The sequence below is a fragment of the Sceloporus undulatus genome, chromosome 2 (genome assembly GCF_019175285.1).
Source record: "Sceloporus undulatus isolate JIND9_A2432 ecotype Alabama chromosome 2, SceUnd_v1.1, whole genome shotgun sequence".
In the NCBI taxonomy this organism is placed as follows: Eukaryota; Metazoa; Chordata; class Lepidosauria; order Squamata; family Phrynosomatidae; genus Sceloporus; species Sceloporus undulatus.
The window spans coordinates 332200783-332218551 of NC_056523.1; the positions used below are offsets into that span (position 1 = coordinate 332200783).

The window sequence follows — 17769 nt, forward strand, 5'->3', positions numbered from 1 at the left end:
GAGTCCACCAGCTGTATGTTATTGATAGTAATGTATATATATTTTTATGCTATGTATTTAATATTGTTGAAATATGTTTTTATTGTTGAAATTTACTGACTGCTGTAATCCCGCCTCGATCCACAGGGAGAGGCGAGAAATATAAATATATTATTATTATTATTGTTGTTGTTGTTGTTGTTATTATTTGACTCAATGCTACGGATTTCTGGGAATTCATAGAATCATAGTTGGAAGAGACCCCAAGAGCCATCCAATCCAACCCTATTCTGCGACGCAGGAACTCTCAATCAAAGCATCCCTGACAGATGGCCATCCAGGCTCTGTTTAAAGATCTCCAAAGAAGGAGACTCCACCACTCTCCAAGGGAATGTGTTCGACTGTCGAACTGCTCTTACTATCAAGAGGTTCCTCCTAATGTTGATTTGGAATCTCTTTTCTTGGAGCTTGCATCCATTGTTCTGTGTTCTAGTTCCTGAAGCAGCAGAAAACTAGCTTGCTCCATCCTCAGTGTGACACTGCTTCAAATACTTAAACAGGTCTGTCATATCACCTCTTAACCGTCTCTTCTCCAGGCTAAACATACCTAGCTCCCTAACTGTTGTAGTTTGTTCTTGCACCAGGGCTCGCTAACAGAGAAAGCTCACAACTGTCTCACAAAACTACAATTCCTAGAATCCCATAGCACCATGCCATGGCAGTTAAAATGGTGTCAAACTGAATTATTTCTGCAGTGTGGATGCAGCCTTTGTCTTGCCACCTGGCCCACCGTATAAGCCACCAAAGGGCAAGAGGGTGGCCAGGTGGGTCCAAGGCAATGTCCCTGTCTAGAAAGTAAACTGCTCAGTCACTGTGATTTCCTTCATTGCTCACTGAGAGATAGAATGAGGGAAAGTGAAAATGAGAGTCAGGAATCTTGGTAACCATAAATAGGAGAGGCAGGAGCAGGTTGGGCACCAGACAGCTCTCAAACCCAGCAAAGCCATTCCTGAGAGGGCTATTTTCAACCTCCCTTGAGTTCCCTGGGCTCCAGCTGACATGGCCCTCTTCAGCTCCCCCCAGGGCCTCCTGTGTCTGCTGGCTCTCTCCTTCTGGATCATCCTACAAGGTAAGATCCAATTAACAAAATGAATTGGGGGGGAATGTAAAGTACTACACTTGGGCAGAAAAAAAGGAAATGCACTGATATAAGATGGAGAACACCTGGCTTAAGGAAACTACATGTGAAAGGGATCTAGGGCCACATACAGACAGGCCAAAATAAAGCTGCTTCGGGTCACTTTGGAGGTATGCTGTTTAAATGACACATGCATCTTAAGAGGTCAGAAGCTGCATAAAAGCTGTGCTCCAGTCCTTACGACTGGAGTGTGCCTTTGATACGGCTTCCAGCCTCTTGGGATGCATGCATCATTTAAACAGCATACTTCCAAAGTGACCCAAAACATCTTTATTTTGGCCTGTTTGTATGGAGCCATAGAGTCCTAGTAGGCCACAAGTTGAACATGAGACAACAGTGTGATGCGGCAGCCAGAAAAGCCAATGTGATTTTAGGCTGCATCAATAGAAGCATAGTATCTAGATCCAGGGAAGCCATAGTAACACTCTATTCTGCTTTGGTCAGGCCTCACCTGGAATAATACTGTGTCCAGTTCTGGGCACTAAAGTTCAAAAAGGATGTTGAGAAGCTGGAGCGTATTCAGAGGAAGGCGACCAAAATGGTGAAAGCACCAAGCCCTCTGAGGAGAGGCTTAGGGGGAGCTGGGGATGTTTAGCCCAAGGAAGGAAAGGTTAAGGGGTGACATGAGAGCCATGTTTAAATATTTGAACTGGTGAAAAATGGCCATTCTTCTTCACAAAAAGTACATAACTTCCACTAGGGACACGAAGGTTCACTATTTTAGCCTCTTATCCAGACTTTGTCTCCAAATTTAAACAAATGCAAGTTAGTTTGAATTAAGGGTTTCTGTTTTTCCACATATTTGTTTCTTGCTGAGCTTTCCCAGCTCCCGCTTTTTCCTATTCTGCGCAGCTTTTTCTATTTTCCCAAAGTCCCCCCTTAGGCCATCTATCTCCTGGGATGGTCTCCCATTCAATAACTCAAAGGGTGTTAACCCTGTGCTTTTGATTTGGGTACATCGTAGCAGGCCTAGGCTTCTGCAAAAGAAGGTTAATTCTTCATAACCTCATAGCCAAGACTGGAAGGCAGGCTGAGCAAAGGGGAAGCCTTGGCTTGATCTTCCTCATTACTTTCTCCTTCTTTCTTTTTTCTCCCTCAGTGTCTGGCCATTCCCAGGTGATGGACTGCTGTGTGAGGACCAGCCCAATTCCCATCCCGGCCAAAATCGTCCGTTCTTACCGGGAACAACATGTCCAAGAAGGATGCCTTCTCCAGGCCGTGGTGTAGGTTGGGGTCTGTACTTTGCGCTAGGGAAGCATCAGGCTTGCTGGGAATGGAAATCTCTATCCCTTTGATTCTTGTAGGCAAGATCGAACAATTGCAACCCTTTTCTCCTTGCTGTGAGAATGTCCTGGAAAACTGCCCCATTTTTGACCTTATTCAGACTATGGGACTTATTTGGCACATGGTGCCTCTTGGGCAAAACCCCCTGAATTTTCTGCAAAGAAATAGTATTTTCTACACAGAAGCACGATTTACTGTGTAGACATATTTTCTGTGCAGAACAGTATGCTTTTCTGAGCAGGAACATTGTTTTCTCTGCAGAAAATGCCCCTTTCCATCCATCCATCCAAAACACACACATACATACACACACCCCAAAAACCATGTGTGTATTTCAAAGAAAATGGCCCTTTCTGTATAGATGCTGGTTGGGTTTCTCTTATCTGAAATGCTTGGGACCAGAAGTGGTCCCTCAAGGTGCTCTGGAGAGTCAATTGTTGTTGTGTGCCTTCAAGTCATTTCTGATGTATGGGAACCCTAATCTTGCAGTTTCCTTGACAAGATTTATTCAGGTGAAGTTTCCCCCAGTGCCTTCCTCTGAAGCTGAGAGTGTGTGACTTGCCCAAAGTCACCCAGTGCATTCCATGTCTGAGCAGGTATTTGAACCCTAGTCTTTAGTGAGGCTTAGCAGTTTGACCGTCACACTATGGCCCCACTCACACTAAATTTTAAACTGGGCGCCAGACCAGTTTAAATTCTATGATTCTATGAAATTGCGATCGTTCACACTTGAGCAGGGTTTTCCTCACCCAAATTAGGGGATCTGTTCACACTTGCACCGGGGTTTTACAACCCAAATTAGCGGGTTGTTCACACTTGCACCAGGGTTTTCTGACCTGGTTTGGGGGGGGCATGGTGCAAATCCCCTTAAACCCGGGTTTGTTTTTTTTAAAATGAGATTTCTTCTGGTTCTTTTAAAAAAAATCGGGATTTTTTTGCAGGAGCTGCCAATGGGAACTCAAAAGTTGATCCCATTTGGAGCATCCTGCCACTTCCATTCTTCTTCCTGCTCCTCTCCTCCGCCCGTCCTGCCAGGATCGAATCTCACCATGGCATTTTATCCCTAATTGCCAATGTGAATCGAATTGGGGATAAAATGCCACGATCATGACAAATCAAAGCCACAGAGAGTTTCGATCGTGGCAAATCATGAACATAACCTAGTTACCGGTTCTGAATGTGAATATGAATGGGCCCTAAGACTGCAAAGAAGATCAAGGTTTGATTCCCTGCTCAGCCATGGAAACCCTCTGAGTAGAGAGTAAATCTTTGCAGCCAGCTTTGGGTAGTGGTTTGAGTGTTGGACTGGGAGTCATAGAATCATAGAATCATAGAGTTGGAAGAGACCACAAGGGCCATCCAGTCCAACCCCATTCTGCCATGCAGGAAATCCAAATCAAAGCATCCCTAACAGATGGCTATCTAGCCTCTGCTTAAAGACCTCCAAGGAAGGAGACTCCACTACACTCCGGGGGAGTTTGTTCCACTGTCGAACAGCCCTTACTGTTAGGAAGTTCTTCCTAATGTTGAGGTGGAATCTCTTTTCCTGTAGCTTGCATCCATTGTTCCGGGTCCTGTTCTCTGGAGCAGCAGAAAACAAGCTTGCTCCCTCTTCAATATGACATCCTTTCAAATATTTAAACAGGGCTATCATATCACCTCTTAACCTTCTCTTCTCCAGGCTAAACATCTCCAGCTCCCTAAGTCTCTCCTCATAGGGCTCCATGGTTTCCAGACCCTTCACCATTTTAGTCGCCCTCCTTTGGACACATGGCTCCAGTTTCTCAATGTCCTTTTTGAATTGTGGTGCCCAGAACTGGACACAATATTCCAGGTGGGGCCTGACCAGAGCAGAATACAGTGGCACTATTACTTCTCTTGATCTAGACATTATACTTTTATTGATGCAGCCTAGAATTGCATTGGCCTTTTTAGCTGCCGCATCACACTGTTGACTCATGTTCAACTTGTGGTCTACTTGGACTCCCAGATCCCTTTCACATGTAGTTTCATTCAGCCAGGTGTCCCCCATAATCCTATATATGTGCATTTCATTTTTCTGCCCTAAGTGCAGTACCTTACATTTCTCTGTGTTGAATTTCATTTTGTTAGCTTTGGCCCAGCTTTCTAGTCTATTCAGGTCATTTTGAATCTTGATCCTGTCCTCTGGAGTATTAGCTATTCCTCCTAATTTGGTGTCATCTGCAAATTTGATAAGTATGCTCCCAATTCTGTCATCCAGGTCATTGATAAAGATGTTGAATAGCACTAGGCCCAGGACAGAGCCCCACTGGACACCCCACTGGTCACTTCTCTCCAGGATGAAAAGGAGCCATTGTTGAGCACCCTTTGGGTTCGGCCGGTCAACCAATTACAGATCCATTTAACAGTTCCTTTGTCTAGCCCACATTTTACAAGCTTGTTTGCAAAAATATCATGGGAAACCTTGTCAAAGGCCTTACTGAAATCAAGATATACTATATCCATAGCATTCCCTTCATCTACCAAGCTGGTAATTTTACCAAAGAAAGAGATTAGGTTTGTCTGGCATGACTTGTTTCTCTGAAACCCATGTTGACTTTTTGTGATTATGGCATTGCCTTCTAGATGTTCACAGACTCTGTTTAATGATCTGCTCTAGAGTCCAGGATACCTGAGTTCAAATCCCTGCTCAGTTTAGGAAACCCACTGGAAACCACACTTTTTCAGCCCTTGAGGAAGGTAATGGAAAACTTCTGTGGAAAAAATCCTACCATAAATTGGAGTTGATTTGAAGGCACACAATAACAATAACAACAACTAGCAACCCAGCCATCTTAATCCAGACTTGAATGTGCAGATGGGCTAAATCTGTTGGGGGAGATATTTTTTCTCTTGGCTTCTCAGTCTAATGCCATTTGCTGCCTCCTAGTTATAGCTATTCAACATCGTTATCAGTGACTTGGATGACAGAATTGGGGACATAGTTACCGAATTAGGAGGAATAGCTAATACTCCAGAGGACAGGATCAAAATTCAAAATGACCTGGATAGACTAGAAATCTGGGCTAAAGCTAAAAAAATGAACTTCAATGGGGAGAAATGTAAAGTACTGCACTTAGGGCAAAAACAAAACAAAAGATAGATATGGGATGGGGGACACCTGACTTAAGGAGACTATGTGTGAAAGGGATCTAGGAGTCCAAATACAGTATACCACATGAACCAACAGTGCGATGCAGCAGATAAAAAGGCCAGTGTGATTTTAGGCTGCATCAAAAGAAGTATAGTGTCTAGAGATCAAGGGAAGTAATAGTGCCACTATATTCTGCTTTGGTCAGACCCCACCTGGAATATTGTGTCCACTTCTGGGTACCAAAATTAAAAAAGGATGTTCACAAATTGGAGCGTGTCCAGAAAAGGGTCACCAAAATGGTGAAGGGCCTGGAAACCATGCCTTATGAGGAAAGACTCAGGGAGCTGGGGATGATTATCCTGGAGAAGAGAAGGTTAAGAGGTGATATGATAGCCCTGTTTAAGTATTTGAAGGGATGTCATGTTGAGGAGGGAGCAAGCTTGTTTTCTACTGCTCCAGAGAACAGGACACAATGGAGCAATGGATGCAAGCTCCAAGAAAAGAGATTCCACTTCAACATTAGGAAGAACTTGCTGACAGAAAGGGCTGTTCAACAGTGGAATACACTCCTTCCTCGGAGTGTAATGGAGTCTCCTTCCTTGGAGGTCTTTAAGCAGAGGTTGTATGGCCATCTGTCAGGGATGCTTTGATTTAGATTTCCTGCATGGCAGAAGAATGGGGTTGGACTGGATGGCCCTTGCGGTCTCTTCCAACTCTATGATTCTATGAAGATTATTGCACCAGGGTTAAAACGTTCCCCGGTGCGTTCTAATGGTGTGCACAGAGTGTGACGGGAACGTGATGGGGCCCAGAACGCCTGTTTACTGCACACTGGAACGCCGCCTTTGCTGCCGGACGTTCCCATCGCATTCCCATTGAGTTCCAGAGGGTGCCATTTCTGGGAACTGTTTCAAAGCGTCCCCAGAAATGGCATCCCCTGGAACTCAATGGGAATGCGATGGGAATGCCTGGCGGCAAAGGCAGCATTCCGGTGTGCAGTAAACTGGCGTTCCGGGCCCCATCGTGTTCCCGTCATGCTCCGTGTGCGCCCCTGCGCGGGCACGTTAGAACGTACCGGGGAACGTTTTAACCCCAGTGCGATAATCTTTATGATTCTGATTCTAGTTCCTGAGCTTTTTAGCAGATACTACCCCCTCCCCGGTAAACTCCGCACGGGTATTTGGGCTCTGTGAGCTCCAGTTACTCTCCTTTGCCTTCAAGGAGAGTTCACACAGGTGCTGAGGAGGACTTGGAGTGCTAGCATTTACTGCCAGTCGAGCATGAGAGAGGCCCTGAATAGGTTCTTTTATGACAGATCTGCTCTTCAGGAGTGTAACCAAGAGCTTGCTCCACTGGGCTTTCTTGGTAGCATGAAGACAGGGGTACAATGAGTCCAATTCTCCTGCTTGATGCTAGAATGGATTTGCATCCGTGCAAGGCATGGAGCCATTCTTGATGGGTTGGATCTGTTTACACTCACAGGGGAATATTCCGGGATCTGATATGTTTGACTGACTCCCAAAAGACTAAAGTGGGAGAAGAGAAAGAGGGCCATGTCTCCCCCACTCTGAACTCCTTCTTGCTGTGTCTTCATATCAATGAACTTCATATCTCAGGCATTGAGGGGAAGGCAGGCAGAGAGGATGGAGACCTTCCTTTTAGGGACTCCATCTCCCAGATTCTAGTAGCCAGGAACTGGGGGAACACAGAGCTCGAGGAAGCTCTGTTTATTGGACTATAACTCCCAGAAGCCACCCACCAGTGCCATTGCCATGGCTTTATCCTACAGAATCCTGGAAATTTTAGTTTTGTGAGCACTGTTTGGCCAAGCCAGCTAAACACATTGTAAAACTACAAATCTCAGAATTTCATAGGATGGAGCTACAGCAATTGAACTGACATCAAATTGCATTATTTTACAGTGCAGATGCATCCCAAGTCTTAAATGCTTTAAAACTGATTGTATTGTAAGCCAGCCAGGTGAAATAAATAAAAGGTAATATATAAATACCGATTCCCTCTTAACCATGGACACCAACTGGGTGACCTTGGGCGAGTCACACTTCTTTAGCCACAGAAAGCACCATGCTGTGTTTGTTTTAGGGTCACCATAAGTCAGAAGTGACTTGATGGGACACAGTGGCAAATATTTCAATCAGCAAATATTCACCACATCTGCACATAGCCCTGTGGCTGGCAATGCCAGAGATGCAATTCCTTGCTAGGTTCCCTCTGAAATGAAGCTATACAACTATGAGTAATTTTGGCCACTTTCTTCCTGCCATGATAAAGTCTTCAAAACTCATGCAATTTCTGAAGCCTATTCACAATTTGGGACTACTTCTGCACAAACTTTGCACGTGGTTGTTTTCCACAAAAAATGCCATTTTTGGCACAGGAACCATCATTTTCTGTGCAGGAAGTAATGAAAATACCATTTCCTGTGAAAAACAACCATAGGTCAATTTTGAGCAGATTAAGTCCTGAACTGCAAAGCTTCCCCTCAGTCCAGGGTTCTTTTTGTTGTGGTTACTCAACACTCAAAAAACCTTTTGCAAATATTTGCAAATATTCCTTCTATCCCTATGCACACATGACAGTTTTCAGCTCCTGTACCTTCCCATTTCGGAGCATAATCTCTGATGAATTTTGGTGCAGTTCAGTTGGCATCTGCGGTCTGTGGCTTGCAACCAAACCAGGCTTAAGAGGCTTTTGTGTTCCACCTGCACAACCCGCTGAAGGATGGGCAAACTTGGCAATTGTGTCCCATGCCTTGTAGCTGTTCCTTTGGCACAGTCCCAAGCCACAAGAGAAACCGAGACAAAAGAGGGAAAACGAAACCCTCTTTTCAATGACGCTGATGAAGGAACAGGCAAATAGTTTCATTTCACAGTCCATTTCACAACACTGAGGCCTCTAATCTGGGGCTCTGTCTGCAGGGGTCAGGATACTTGTGGGCACTCTGGCATATTCTGGGCCCAGAGCTGCCCTGGCACTCCCACTGTGATGCAGGCAGCCGTTTGCATGCATGTGCTGCTGTGTTGCCCAGCCTGGCTGCCAATGTGGGCAACTCACTTACTCCAAGGTCAGAACTAAGTGCCTAGCATTGATCACATAGCTGGGCACCTCGTTCTGCCCTCAGAGCAATTGACTCGTGGTGGTTGCACCAGGTGGCATGGCGGGACATGGTGCAAACAACAGCCTGATGTTGCAACGGCAGGCTCTGGATTTTCCAGGAAGATCCGGAGCAAAAGAGGAGTTATTTTAATTTGTTTTTTTAATTTAATAATTAAAACAATGATTTACAAAACAAGAATATAGAATAGTTGGCATCATTTGTACAAGTACAAATAACCCTGTTTAGACATGTCCATATGATATGACTTCCCAATAATTCAATTCGTATCCACTCCCTCAGCTCCTTTATTCTTCTAGACTCCTTGTCATCATTTTTCTTCAAACACAATTTTAGACCCTCCTCCTGAATTTGCTCACCATTCAGATTAACAGACTCCTGATTATTTATTCCCATCTCCCCCCCCCCTTTTTTTTTTTTTACAGTATTCCACTACTGGAGGCTATTCCTCCCCCCTTTGTTCAATATCTTTATTATTCAAAGTAACCAGTCAGTTTATCCATTTCTAATATGTTGTTAACTTTTAATATCCACTCATCTATCTTTGGTACTTCCTGATTTTTCCAATTCTGTGCTGAAATCAACTTGGCGATTGTAATCACAGACAATATAACTCTTCCATATTTCCTTTCTATCTGAGAAGGTAAATTATTTAACATGTTTAGTAAACTTCCGGTTCCATTTTGAATTTTATATTTAACATCTTTTCAATTGTTATTGCTGAACCTGATTCATCTTTTGCCCTTTTAAATTTCTTTGTTATCTTTTAAAGTGTATGTTCCAGTTGTTTTAGCATCATGAATGCTTTAACCCCATTTTAATGTTTACTTTGTGTACATTTTAGCTGTATCGTTTTTGTTTTAAATTATAAGCCTCCTTGGCTGCATCTACACTGCAGAATTAATGCAGTTTGACACCATTTTTACTGCCATGGCTGAATGCCCACTTTTGTATGTTTTTGACTGCACTGGGTTTTTTTTAATTTGTAAGTCGCTTTGTATCCCAGTTGAGGGGAAAATGTGGGATATCATCACAATCATAATCATGTTATGGCATTCTGGGATTTGTAATTTTGTGAGAAATTTTGCCCTCGCTGTCAAGAGAGCTGTGATGTCACAACAAACTACAGTACAAATCCCAGGAGTCCATAGCACTGAGCCATGGCAGTTAAAGCATGTCAAACTGCATTATTTCAGCAGTGTGGCAGCAGCCCTTGACTCCCAATTTTAGGGAAAAGGTGTAGCAACAGCAGCAACATTTTAGAGTTCAGCTCCTTGGATAACTCCTGTAAAGTCTGGACTGAAACCAAAAAAAGATTCACCACCAACAGCCAGCCGCTGCTCCCTCCAGCCTTACTCAAGAGAAGATTCCAGCATATATATATATATATACATGTTTCTTGAATGTGTCTTGGAAGCAGGGTTCCAGATTCCTACTCCAGATGCTGTCAAAATAACAATAGCAATAGCATTGACATTTCTATACCGCTTCATAGTGAACTCCACACTCTCTAAGCAGTTTGCAGTCTGTAAGCCAATTGCCCCCAACAAACTGGGTACTCATTTTACCAAGGTACAAAAGGATGGAAGGCTGAGTCAACCTTGGAGCCCTGCAGGGATCAAACTCACAACCATGTGGCTGCAGAACCAGCATTTAAACACTGCAACACCAGGGCTCCCTAGATTGCAAAGGTCATCTGTTCTTTTCTCCCTCGCCTCCGTCTAATTTTTTGCTTCCATGTGTTTTCTTTCAGCTTCATCACCTTCAGAGGGAAGCACCTCTGTGCCCCATCCCATGCCTGGTGGGTGAAGCATCTGAAAGTGAGGCTGGACCAGCGGCGGCACCTCAAGGTGAGGAAGAGTGGGTTACCTGTTGCAGCCTTGGCCCCGACAGGTGTGTCTGCTGGGTGGGGGGGCTATTTTGCACACTCAGGCAGAAGGACCAGCTTGGATTTAAAGCAGGGGTGGGTAAAATGTGGCACACATACGACCTGTGGCTTCCAAGGCTTGCAAAACATACAGGCACAGCTGCCTTTTAAAGATTTCTCTACTCACTGGGCCAAATTAACAACCCATAGGAGTTCCACTGAAACCGTTCCCATCAGATTTTGACCCAAGCTTCTTTTAATGCAGGAATCATAGAATCCTAGAGTTGGAAGAGACTCCAAGGGCCATCCAGTACAACCCCTTTCTGCCATGTGGGAATACCTAGAATTAAAGAATCCTAGAGTTGGAAGGGACACCCAACAGCCATCCAGTACAACCCCATTCTGCCACGCTGGAAGACATAATCCAAGCACTCCCTGGGACAGATGGCCATCTAGCCTCTGTTCAAAAACCTCCAAAGGAGGAGACTCCACTACCCTCCAAGGCAGTCTATTCTACTGTGGAACAGCTCTTACTATCAGCAAGTTTTTCCTAATGTTTAGGTGGAATCAGTGGAGTGTGGTGGTTTCAGTGTAGGACTCAGGAGGCCAGAATTCGAATCCCTACTCAGCCATGGTAACCCACTAGGTGACCTTGGACAAGTCATGCTCTCTCAGCCTCAGAAGAAGGCAATAGAGGCAAACCTCCTCTGAAGAAATCTGTCCCCACAAATAGAGTCAGTGTAGTGCAGTGGAGCAAGTACTGGACTAAGATTCTGGGAGACCAAGATTCGAGTCCCTGTTTGGCCATGGAAACCCTCTGGGTGTCCTTGGACAAGTCCCACTCTCTCAGCCTCAGACGAAGGTGATGGCAAACCTTGTGTGAAGAAGTCTGTACAAGAAAACTCTATAATAGCTTTACTTTAGGGTCATCCTAGGTGAGCAATGACTCAAATGCACACAGCCACAACCTGTTATCACATATTGTGGCTAAGCAGAAACCAATAGCCAACATTTTCTCCCTTTCTGTGCAACATTTGAATGTACCATTTGCTATTCCTCCTCTCTTGCTAATTTAATCAATTGTTCAACAGCTGCTCTAACTGCCTCTGCCCTGTTTTTAATAACTGATTTATTAATTGTTTAATAATTTAATTTTATTTTATTGTGGATAGGAGGGTTTGGGATACAACAAATATAAGTTATTATATTTTACTGATGCTTTTATTGTTAGCCACTTCGATCTGTCTGGAGAAGCGGGATATAATAATAATAATAATAATAATAATAATAATAATTCATTCTTTGTAGATCTATATGTCTCTTTTAAAAGACCTTTGCCTTCTGGAGGAAGGAGGGCCAGCTTAACCTATAATGGGAGGGAGTTTCCAAGCTTGGGGATAGTCACCAAGAAGACCCAGAATATTAGTGGCACCAAGTGAAACCTTCTCCAGATTATTTTAAGCTTTGAACAGGATTTTAAGATATACGCATATGGGTTCAGGCTGGAGGTCTTATTGCAACCTGTCCTGAGCCCTTGTGATAGGGAGGGAAGCCATCTAAAGAAATCCTTCCAATGTTAGCACTTGAGAGTTATGGTAAAACGGCATTGCTAATAACATTGGTCTCTTTCTAAACTTCCTAGAGATCACCTTGGACTCCCTCCTAGACCATCGGCCAGCCAGCTTGCCTCCTGGATGGGGGACCTCTCTAATAATAACCAGCTTCGCCAAATACCTGTCTTTCCTCAAGGTGGACCCCGGCTGTGATCTGGCAGGGAGGCTCGTTGCTGCTTGACTTTTGCACACTCTTCTTGTACCTTCTGCATTTGCAAATGTCCACCTGAGATTGGCTGAGCCAAACCCACCAGCTGCCAATGCTCCTAGATGTTGGGCCCGGAAAAATAGAAGTTCCCAGTCTGCAACATAAAATGCAATATTGTCAAAAATAGATCAGGGATGGATTTCAGATTTCTTGGGATCTCGTTTTATTTGAAGCTCTATGCTCAGCGTTAAAACAAAGGGTAAAAAATGACTAGGAGGTGTGGGAGCAGACAGGGACATGCAATGAATGGTAAGGGTGCTTTTCTGAATGCCTGCTTGGCTCCAGAGGATGGAGTGCAAAGCCTTTTGCACCAAAGTCCACTCCAACCTTCTTTGTTGCAACAGTCAAGATTTTAAACTGTTTGCTTGTTGAAGTTTTGGGAGTCAGAAAATCTGGGCTGATGTACTTGGAATCTTAGAGACAGAATCCACCTTTCGTCCATCCCTGCGATAGAGGAGCAATTTTGCAAAAGTCCCATTGGTTTGCCTTCCTCTTTTCTTGAAATGTTCTCTTCTTCCTCCTCCTCACCCAAATTTTGACCTCATTTGCTGTTATTGCCATGCTCAAAGGGAAGAGGGAATTGGGTGTCTTTGGTCTCAGGGATACATTATTTTCACTCCTTGCTTGCTGCTGCTTTTGATCCTGAAATAGTACGGCTGGGTTGTGAATGCATTGCCACTGCACATTATGCATGCACATTCATTTGTGCAATGTTTCACCTCACTACCAAGTTGGCACTGCACAATTGTTGTGTAAAGCCATGAATATAAACCAGGGTTGCTCAATTGTAGAAAGGTGGGAGGCTGCATTAGCCCCTCAAATAAATAAATAAATAAATAAATAAATAAATAAATATTTTAAAAAGTACCTGATATAACAAAAAATTGCCCCCAAATGCTCTCTAAGGGACACGGGAGGCATTTTCACCCAATTTGGGGACATTCTTGGGATGCATCTTTAAACACCAGAAAGTGAGTAAAAGCAGTTTCAGGAACTCATTGGCATCCCTGCTGGTGGGTGCATCCTCCACAAACTCCAGGGAACATGATGCCATGAACCACCATGGTAAGGAACTGCCTTCTGTAAATTAGTTGCTGGAATAATAATAATAATAATAATAATAATAATAATAATAATAATAATTTTAATTATTTATATACCTCTATTCCAAAGATCATAGCGGTGAACAGCAAGTAAGCTAATTAGCAAGTAAGCTAATTTGCCCCCAACAGTCTGGGTACTCATTTTAGCTCCCTCCTCGGAAGGATGCAAGCCTGAGTCGAGCTTGGGCCCTTTTGCTGGTCTTGAACTCGCAACCTTGTGGTTTTGAGTGAATGGATGCAGTACAGGCATTTAACCACTGCGCAACTAGACAGACCTGGCATCTATCTATTGAGTGGCACTATCAGGAACTTGCCAAGGGAAGATGTAGAAGAGGTTCCCTTCACTTGCTGCCACCAAGGACTGAGCCTGAGACTTTCTGCCTGGGCCTTCTGCCATGGGCCCACCCAGGCTGCATCTGCACTGCAGAATTAATTCATTTTGACACCACTTTGGCTGTGTCTGTACTGTGGAATTAATACAGTTTGACACCAGTTTAGTTGTATATGAACTGCAGAATTAATGCTGTTTGACCTCACTTAAACTGTCATGACACCATCCTATAGACTAGTGGGATTTGTAGTTTGCCATGGCACCAGAGCTCTCTGACGGAGAAGGATAAATATGCTACTAAACTACAAACCCTAGAATTCCATAGGATGGGGCCGTGGCAGTTAAAGTGGTGTCAGACTGCATTATTACTGCAGCGCAGATGCATCCTCAGTCCTTTCCAATCTCTTCGGATGTTTTAATATCTAGTCTTCAAATCCTGTCCAGTTCCCCAAATGCTCCTTAGCAGAGTGGCCCAAACCCATCCTTTCATAAGTCCCTGATCTTCTTGATTTCTGTGTTGAAAAGTCTTTTTAAAAATGTTTGTTCAGCGGTCACTCAAGCATTTCAAGGGAGCTTGGAAGTGGAATCTCTGCTCCAGCAGTGTTTGGAGCAAAGGTTTCTCCGTTGTTTGCCGTCATGGCATACATGTCTTACAAATGTTTACTCATGGATCTTAAGTAGAGGTGTTGTTATTCTTTCTTTCTCTGTAATCTCTTTTGATTCCTAAATAAAAAAAGTAAAAGAAAAACATGTTGGCCTGGTCCATCTGAGATAAGAAGAATATGAGACGGTACCTATTATAAAATCAGGTCACTGCCGCCTTAATGGACCAATGGACTAATTTTATAATTCTGCAGAATTAATGATTTTATAATTCTGCAGAACTGATGCTGTTTGATATGACTTTAACTGTTATGTCTGTTAAAGTGCTGTCAAACTACATTAATTCTGGAATGTAAAACTAATTTTATAGATTTGTATGATCATGCGGTTGGGAGGGACCTCCACAGCTACCTAGTTCACCCCTACACTGCATTTCCCATGTAGTTGCAGCATTACAGATATTTAAAGACGGCGACATCATGCCACCTCTCAAGGCTAAACATACCAGCTCCCTAAACCATTCCTCATAGAGCTTGGTTTCCAGAGCCCTTTAAACCATATCAGCCTTCTCTCAGGGATGTCACTGTCTCAGCCACTCATGGAAACAGTTTTGGTTTCTGAAATATTTTGGGTTTTGGAATTCTCAATAAGGGAGACTCAACCTGTGATTAGTTGTGTAACCTGTGAGACCAGTCATGCAGAATCTGGCCAGTTTTGGAGTATTTTGGATTTTGGAAATCCAATAACCGAAGACTCAACCTGTATTAGGGCTTGGGTCTTATTCCCTGGAGCAGCAGAAAAAAACATCTTCCACACAGCTGCAGCCTTCCATAGGAAGTCTAGGTTTAGGGAGCTGGGCATGTTTAGCTTGGAGAGGTAGTATGATACAGAGATCTTTAAATATAGCTGCATCATACCACATCTCCAAGCTAAAGGGGCCCAGCTTCCAAAACCATTCCTTATAGAGCTTGGTTTCCAGAACAGCCTCCTCTCAGAGGTGTAGCTGCTGTGGGGGCAGAATAAGGGCATTGCCCCCTCCAAATGAGAAGTCTCTCCCCCTCAAAATGAAATTTTCATTCAGTCCCAAATTCATAAGCATTGCAGAGAGTGAGTCATTGAAAATGGTTCCTGTTTTTCGGTCTTATTTGCCCTCTCCACCTTCCCTGGGTCCCTTTGCCTGCTGGCCCTTTTTTTCTGGATGTCGAAACTCTTATTTCTCAATGCTCAGCTGACATTTTAAGTTACTGCAGTGTTAAAAACCTGGGGACTGAAGGACTTTTTGCACCCCTGTAATGACACACTGCCCTCCTCTCAGTATGTTCTAGTGTGTCATGTTCCAGCTTTGGTACTTTCTACCCCAGGGATCTATTCTCCCAGGCATTTGGAGTGCAGTTTCCAGCAAGCTTAGTAAGGAGTTCCCAGCCTATAATAGGGAATGTTAGGAGCTGCAGTCCAACACCCCCAAGAAGGCTGTGTGATTTCTACCCCTGATCTATACTGACTAGCAGTAGCTCTCTGGGGCTTCTGTAGGACATTATTTACAGTGTTTATACCCTGCTCTTCAGCCATAAAGGCTCTGCTAGCCCTACCTGGAGAAGGCAGGATTCAAACCCTGGACCCTCAGCCATGGAGCTATAACCAAATTGCAGCTATGAAGCTATTTCTGTGTGAAAAGGCTGTAACACAGCCTTCTCTCAAAGGCATGCCTTTCAGATATTTTGGGCTACAACTCCCAGCATCCCTGGTCATGATGCTGATGGAGGTTAGAGTGCAACTCCTCTGGAGAGGGCACCTGGTCAAGAGGGACAAATGGCTCAGAGTTCAAATTGGAATGCCGGGGAGAACCACAGTGGTTCAAGCCTTAATTCTGGTTAGACTATTGCAGTCTAATGCATGTAGGACAGCCCTCGAAAAGTGTTCCAAAGGAACAGTTTTCATGCACATACTCACACGAACACATGCACAGATATTATTTTGCAAGTTCTTGCACAATGCTCACCTTATGACATCACAAGGGTCTAAGTGGCGAGAGGGCGCCATGAGAAATTTGTTCCAGATTTTAATTTGGACTCCATAAAAGCTGTCCAAGGTTAGCACCTTGGACAGCTCCCTTAACATTTAAACATAGGTTGCTGTCACATTGCAGTCTGACACCTCTTCAACTTCCATGACTCCATCTTATGGAATCCTGGGATTTGAAGTTTGTTGTGGCACCAGAGCTCTATGACAGAGAAGGCTAAATATCTCACCAACCTGTGTCCCTGAATTCCATAGCATTGAGCCATGGCAGTTAAAGTGGTGTCAAACTGCACTAATTCTGCAGTGCTGGTGCAGACTAAGATGAGTAATTGATTTAGTGTCCTACTAGCAATGGAGGTCAGCTGCTGCAGGTTTAGCTTCTCCAGACAGCCACAAAATAGAGCTTAAAACCATAAAACAGTGGTCCTCCAGGTGTTTTGGACTTCAACTCCCAGATGCCCTACCCAGCTTGACCAACACTCAGGAATCCTGGGAGATGAAGTACAAAACATCTGGAGGACCACTGCCATAAGATGTAAGAACATTGGAAATGCAGCATTAAAATCTTTAGAAACCAAGTGAAGGAAACAAAGGTTTATCCAAACTAAACCCAACAACAATGGAAGATCTCCCCCCGACCTCAAACACACACCAATTTTTAAAAACTGAAGTTTGGAAAAATAAAACAATGTACAAGATTCTGTGGCTGTCTTACATGTGCCTAAGTTCCCCTCTGGAAGGGAAGGGGTATGTATGCCTAATATGGAGCAGTTATATTCAATTCAAGGTTGTCAAAATGGAGCTGTGCATGGAGTGCCATTGCACACAATAAAAAACTGAGCATGGGTGCATGCTGATGCACACTGTCTATCCAGATTTGCATGCACCCCTGGCATTACAATACCCTAACAATATGCTTTTGCATAACTCCATGAGTGTAAAATAGATCTTCTTGATGTAGGAGGTCAACCATCCTTTGTCTGGAGGCACAGGGGCTTCTGGCGGTGAAGGAATTATGCACCTGGGAAGCCACCACTGAAACGTCCATCACATTTGTCTCAGGTACCTTGGGGAAGGCCTCCTCTGAGGATGTCCTAAACATCTAGGAGGGAAAAACTCATCCAGGTAATATGGCCCCATGATCCAAGGTAGAGGCTGAGTCTCACTTGAAATGCTTTGGACCAGAAGTGTTTTGGATCTCAGTTTTTTTTTTGGGGGGGGGGTTGAATAGCTGTGTTTGTATACATGTATGACTATGGAGACCATAGTTTGATTCCCAGCTCAGTCATGGAAACCCACTAGATGACCTTAGG

At 43.9% G+C, this 17769-nt stretch overlaps 1 protein-coding gene across 1 annotated transcript; it reads left to right on the forward strand.

Annotated features, from left to right (window-relative positions):
- Positions 1–944: 944 nt before the first annotated feature.
- LOC121923364 (C-C motif chemokine 19-like) lies at positions 945–13565 on the forward strand. Its single transcript, XM_042453715.1, has 4 exons — positions 945–1108; positions 2277–2400; positions 10466–10562; positions 12222–13565. Exons 1-4 carry the CDS (start codon positions 1039–1041, stop codon positions 12243–12245), a joined length of 315 nt encoding a protein of 104 aa, XP_042309649.1. The 5' UTR covers positions 945–1038; the 3' UTR covers positions 12246–13565.
- The last annotated feature ends 4204 nt before the right edge of the window (positions 13566–17769 follow it).